This window comes from Lingula anatina, chromosome 2, assembly GCF_051362555.1.
Source record: "Lingula anatina isolate TDL-2025a chromosome 2, LinAna3.0, whole genome shotgun sequence".
NCBI classification, from domain to species: Eukaryota; Metazoa; Brachiopoda; class Lingulata; order Lingulida; family Lingulidae; genus Lingula; species Lingula anatina.
The window spans coordinates 25,184,252-25,191,169 of NC_141768.1; the positions used below are offsets into that span (position 1 = coordinate 25,184,252).

The window sequence follows — 6,918 nt, forward strand, 5'->3', positions numbered from 1 at the left end:
TTTGGGCTTTGTGGGTATTGGGGTCTAGGTGTGGCACTCATTGCAATGCACCCTTGTCCAAAAATGGCAAAATAAAATGCCAAATATCTACCCTACGGAAGGAATTATGGGAAAAATGTCTATAGACGGCTTTCCAAAAGTCATATGTGTAGATTTCAAATATGCCCTTGGATTTCACCTTTGACCTTTATTTCAAGGTCAAACGGGCCAAAATTTTCAAAAAAATGAATTTTTTTACGAAAAAAAATATATTTGCGCTGATATTCAGACACTACACAGACTTAACCAATAATATTATTGGAAAGTGTTACCCTACAGGTCATCTTTCATCTCCGTGAATTTGGGGTCAATCGGTTCATTTTCACGGGAGTAGCCGCCATAAGATACTGAAACTGAAAACTGTCTCTAATTCGGGAACCGTTAATGCTAGAGACCCATTCTTTTTTGCATTTTGTAGAGCACGTAAAGCCCAACACTGGAGGTTTTTTATGTATTCCATACGGTTTTCGAGTTACGCTGTATCAAAAAGTACATATTGGTGATGAAAGCAAAATGTGCAGTATGGTAATGGATAATAAATTTTGAACCCCGGGAAAATAAAACATAAGGCTTGGCGAGGCAGACAACTTGTGGTCAAAAATGACATTATTTCATCAAATTTGAACATCTGGAACTTCTGAGCACCTCCCATTTCAAGAATTTTGACCAAAATGACCTTTTCTTTATTTTAATTAATTTTTTCTGTAGGAAATTTATGGCACATTATTTAACTCCAAAATTATAACATTTAGTCCCTTATATCTCCAAAACTGGCAGAGATAGGTCCATAGTTACTATTGAAGTTGAATAGGAAGTCATATACTGGCAATCTAAATGTGACCTTGAAAGTGACCTTTGACCTACTTTTTATCATGAATTGAACTTTGCAAATTTTGGTACCCTTTTTTCTCCAAAACTGGCAGAGATAGGTCCATAGTTACTATTGAAGTGGAATAGGAAGTCATATACTGGTAATCTTACTCTGACCTTGAAATTGACCCTTGACCTACTTTACACCCTGAACTGAACTTTGCTAATTTCTTTCCCTTTTAACTCCAAACCTGGCAGAGATAGGTCCATAGTTACTATTAAAGTTGAATAGGAAGTCATATACTTGTAATCTTACTCTGATTTTGAAATTGACCTTTGACTTACTTTACACCATAAACTGAACTTTGCAAATTTTTAATGCTTTTATTTTCAAGACTGGCAGAGATATGCCCATAGTTACTATTGAATTTGAATAGAAAGTCATTAGAGGCAATTTACTATGACCTTAAAATTGACCTTTGACCTACTTTTAACTATGAACTGAACTTTGCAAATTTTGTTCCCTTTTATCTCCAAAACTAGCAGAGATAGGTCCATACTTACTATTGAACTAGAATAGGAAGTCATATACTGGCAATCTAAATGAGACCTTGAAATTGACCTTTGACCTACTTTTTATCATGAATTGAACTTCGCAAATTTTGGTTCCCTTTTATCTCCAAGACTGGCAATGATACGTCCATAGTTATTATAGAATTTGAATATGAAGAGATATGCCCATAGTTACTATTGAATTTGAATAGAAAGTCATTAGAGGCAATTTACTATGACCTTTAAATTGACCTTTGACCTACTTTTTACCATGAACTTAACTTTGCAAATTTTAGTTCCCTTTTATCTCCAAAACTGGCAAAAATATGCTTTTTTATAAAACTTTTTAATGCTTATATTTTCAAAACTAGCAGAGATACGCCCATAGTTACTATTGAATTTGAATAGAAAGTCATATACTGGCAATCTAAATGTGACCTTGAAATTGACCTTTGACCTACTTTTTATCATGAATTGAACTTTACAAATTTTCGTTCCCTTTTATCTCCAAAACTGGCAGAGATAGGTCCATAGTTACTATTGAACTGGAAGATGAAGTCATTAGAGGCAATTTACTGTGACCTTAAAATTGACCTTTGACCTACTTTTCAACTGGCAGAGATAGGTCCACAGTTACTATTGAACTTGAATAGGAAGTCATATACTGGAAATTTACTGTGACCTTGAAATTGACCTTTGACCTACCTTACTATGAACTGAACTTCGATTGTACCATTTTTAGTTTTTTATATATATATATATATATATATATATATATATATATATATATATATATATATATATTTTTTTTTTTTTTTTTTTTTTTGCATATTTTGAGAATTATTGTTGATACCATTTTTTACAGCTTGTCAAGCACAAGACTGGTGGTGGTGTCCCTTTTTTGTGTGTGTAGGGGTGTATACAATCGCGCTTACTCCAGCTGGTGGTACAATATTCGATACGGTATCGCCTCTCTGATCCTCTAGTTCTTCTTATTAGGATTCCCCATAGGGGAATACTATTGTTTTTGGTATTCTTCTTCTTCTTCTTATTATTATTATTATTTTTTGTCAAAAAATTTCTTTCTAAAATTCTGAACAAATTCATACTGATAGCCTATGAAAAGTTATTCTGGTCCACCCAATTTTTTGACCTTGACCTAATTTTCAAGGTCACAGAGCCTTTTAAAGTGAAATTTTTGCAAATTTCAAAATGCAATATCTCCTAGAATTTTCAACATTTTGACAAATCCTTTCACAGGTGAGGTCACACAATAATTCAATATCGAGTGACCTAATTTTAGGAAAGTAGGTCAGGTCAAGGTTAACCTATTGCAAAATATGCTCCAGGAGGTTGACACTCGGCAGGGGTGAACCAGATGTCACAGAGCCACAAGGATGATGTAAAAAGTTGCCCTAGATATCTATCCAGTGCAGTATCTAATAATATTGACAATTGACTGATTAGTTTTTTTAATATAGATTTTTAAATATTAATAATTTCACAGAAATAGTGACTTTGTCAATTTCTCCATGAAATATTGATTTTTTGTGATAACATGCTATAGTAAACTACCCCAAACATATACCCAACACCCCCAAATCAAATGTCAAATTTGACCTTGACCCTCATTTTCAAGGTCATTCTGCTATTTCATGGAGAAATATTGAAGTGGGCTAAAAGTGATGTTTTGTTGACCCCCCACCCCCAATTCGCACATGCCCTTTCAGAATATGGGGTCAAATTTAACCCATGATCTTCACATGACCTTGTAAGAGCATTTCCACACCTATTTTGCAGGGGAATCCTCCACCACTGGCTTCAGCCAGTTGCAGTCTAGTTCTTATTATTATTTTTTTGTCAAAAAATTTCTTTCTAAAATTCTGAAAAAATTTATACTGATAGCCTATGAAAAGTTATTCCGGTCCACCCAATTTCATTGACCTTGACCTATTTTTCAAGGTCACAGAGCCTTTTAAAGTGAAAATTTTGCAAATTTCAAAATGCAATATCTCCTAGAATTTTCAACATTTTGACAAATCCTTTCACAGGTGAGGTCACACAATGATTCTAGGTTATGTGACTTAATTTTAGGAATGTAGGTCAGGTCAAGGTCAACCTATTGCAAAATATGCTCCAGGTGGTTGACACTCGGCAGGGGGTAAACTAGATGTCACAGAGCCACAAAGATGATGTAAAAAGTTGCCCTAGATATCTATCCAGTGCAGTCGCTAATAATATTGACAATTGACTGATTAGATTTTTTAATATAGATTTTTAAATATTAATAATTTCACAGAAATAGTGACTTTGTCAATTTCTCCATGAAATCCTGATTTTTTGTGATAACATGCTATAGTAAACTACCCCAAACATATACCCAACACCCCAAATCAAATGTCAAATTTGACCTTGACCCTCATTTTCAAGGTCATTCTGCTATTTCATGGAGAAATATTGAAGTGGGCTAAAAGTGATGTTTTGTTGAAACCCCCCCCTCCCCCAATTCGCACATGCTCTTTCAGAATACGGGGTCAAATTTAACCCATGGCCTTCACATGACCTTGTAAGAGCATTTCCACACCTATTTTGCAGGGGAATCCTCCGCCACTGGCTTTAGCCAGTTGCAGTCTAGTTTTATTTGGTTCTTTTAAAGTGCAATTTTTTATTTTGTTAGTTTTATAGTGTTTTTAATATTTACTAGGAGAAGTGGGTTATCATAGATGGATTGCTTCCCAGAAGATGCTATTATTTTTCCCTGTATAGTTACTTGCCTAATGAAGGGTTTGGCCCTGGGTACAGTAACAGTATCAAAATGCCTATGCATAGTAAGTATTATATGTTTTGTTTTTTTTTTTCAGATATGGCATGGCACCAAATAAATGAAAGTTTATGTTACAGTTGAAATATAATGAATTAAACTATATGATTATTCCAAAATGTTTCATAATTCTGCAGCCAATTACAAATTGGCATTGACAGTGATAAGAAAATAAAAAAGAGTCAATGTTAGACTTTTGACTAAACTGAATTTTGCTGAAATATTGTATCACCTTACATTTTGTCTAATATCAAACCATGATAGTAATTTAAAAATAACATCACACACGAATCTTTAAGGACTGTATTGATAGAATCAATCGATGTCAAATTGGCAATGAATTTTATTTACAGTACCAGAATCTCCTTTCAAGTTTGTCCCAGAGAAGCTTGATCTCAGTGTTCCTGAAAATACAAGCCTGGGTACAGGTGAGAAGCTATGATTAATACCTTTACTTGTGACCCTTAAATTTACTTGTAGGCTTCAAGTGCAAGTCAAATTCAAAACTTTGCATTGGTTCTTATATGTGTGTGTGTGTGTGTGTGTGTGTGTGTGTGTGTGTGTGTGTGTAATTTCTATAGTGTCAGGTCTTACTGTATTAGACCCCATTTCCATAGATTTTTAGATCGATCTATCCCTGTGGGGAGTCTCATTTGATTACTGTCAGCTTTACCGGCTTAAGTGTCTGTCCTGCCTACTGAAAGCTGTAAGGGGGTAATTAACTATGGTGCACGCTCGGCTGACTGCAATTTAGCGTGAACCCCCAGGGAGTTAGGTCGATCTAAATCTTAATCTCTGGATCGATCTAAACCTCTGGGAATACACCCTTACTGTCAAATGCAAATGCATAAAATATTTTAACTGTCTATATTTTGAAGAAAAGGAGACAACCTAACAGATCTTGCCAATGATATGTTTTTTGACAAACACAGTCATATCTCTCTATATATTTCCATCACTTAAGTCTGTAAGCATAATGAATGCTTGTCAAGTTCAAAACAGCTTGAACTAATTTTTCCATAATTTTTTTTTATTTCTTTAAATATATTTCACCTTGTGGACATTTAAGTCTTTGTTAAAACTAGTAGATATTACTTTGGGGTTTTTGGTTTTCATTAAATACTGAGTGTATTTGGATTTTGAAAAAACAAAAGCAAATTTCTTTTTCAAATTCAACATGATTGCAATTAATTTTACAATAGTTATTGAATATTTTTTGTATCCTGTAACAATGAAAATATGCCAGATTATCTTTTTCTTTTAGTTGTATTTGCTGTGGAGATTTGCATGCTAATAAGGCAGGCCTTTAAAAATTCAGCATGATTAGCATATTTTTATGAAACATTGGATTTATTTGTAAATATCCCTATAATTAAGTGCAAAACTGATTTTTTGTTTTCCTTCATATTAATATTTTTACTTCATTATTTTAGTAGAAGTACAGGCTCTTTTCAAAAATCTGCATGATTGGTTTATCTTACAAAAATAATTGATTTTTTTTCAAGGTAAAAGGGTTGTTTTTTTATTTGTATTTTGGCAAAGTTACCCCAAAATTGTTCAATGGTATTTTTTCTTTACTACAGATTTTCTGAGTGTTTGAGTGATTTTTGCTATGAAAATGCAAGTTCTTTTTCAGCCTTTGGAAGGTCAGCATGATCAAATTATTTTCCCTTTTTTCTTTTCTGTAAATGTTGAATTTTGTTTTTGTTGTTTGGTGTCAGTATATCTGTCAGCTTGGTTGTCTATTAAAGTCTCTTTTCCTTCAATCACCTAGGTGCCATATACAGAGGATACTGAAATAAATAATTCATACCTTTGTTCACCTTTAGCTGGCCTATTAGATTTTAACTTCATGTGAACACATTGGATCAATTGTGTCATCTTGTTAAATGAGAACAAATTAAGAGTGTTTCTTCTAATAGATCCTTTCTGTTTATTTTTAGAGCTATATAATCCTATACTCACTGGTGGATATACGGATGAAACACATGACTTTGAATTCACCTTATTAATGGATGGCAATGGGACTTTTAATCTCACAGAAAACCAGGCCATTACATTAATCAGACCTCTTGATTATGAAGTCCAGAGAACACACATGATATTGATTCAAGCTCATATGATCAACAGCAGTGTAAATGACAGCTTTAATGAGGTTTATTACAGTGATTGTTCCTCTTTTTATGCAACAATGGAGATAACAGTGATTGTAGAAGATGTTGATGAGTACCCTGTGATGTTTCAATATTACAGCAAATCTACAACATATGGCAAAAACCTTACCACAGGGTTGTCTGATGTGAACATTCCAATACACTGGATTGTAGTATCCTCTGATACAGAGGTTGGAACTTCCATATTTAGATTCACTGTAATGGATGCAGATGGTAGCCCCCCTGCTGTGACAGGATTTCACTTGTCTGGAAACAACTCTGCACAGAGTTTCCTAGGAGTGACATCAGAAGGGGAATTGTACACAACTGATACTATTCCTGTTAGTACTTCTGTCTGTTCCTTTGGATGTGCCGTGCAGATATATGAGCTCGTAGTGACAGCCTTGCAAGGCTCCCAGGAATTTGAATGCAAGGTTTTGCTGGTCATTAGAAATACAAGAATAAGAATTGATGTTGAGGAACACCCTTATACTTATAATGGACCTGGAATACAAATTATTGATTATGTGGCCTCAAATGGTT

General features: G+C 34.0%; 1 protein-coding gene across 1 annotated transcript in view; it reads left to right on the forward strand.

The window, feature by feature from the left end:
- Positions 1 to 6,918, forward strand: part of LOC147763494 (uncharacterized) — a 31,765-nt gene that overhangs the window by 24,738 nt on the left and 109 nt on the right. Inside the window, exons 4-5 of the mRNA XM_087003195.1 lie at positions 4,576 to 4,650; positions 6,166 to 6,809. Of these exons, the coding sequence (XP_086859321.1) occupies positions 4,576 to 4,650; positions 6,166 to 6,809 (719 nt within the window). The remainder of the gene's footprint in view (positions 1 to 4,575; positions 4,651 to 6,165; positions 6,810 to 6,918) is intronic.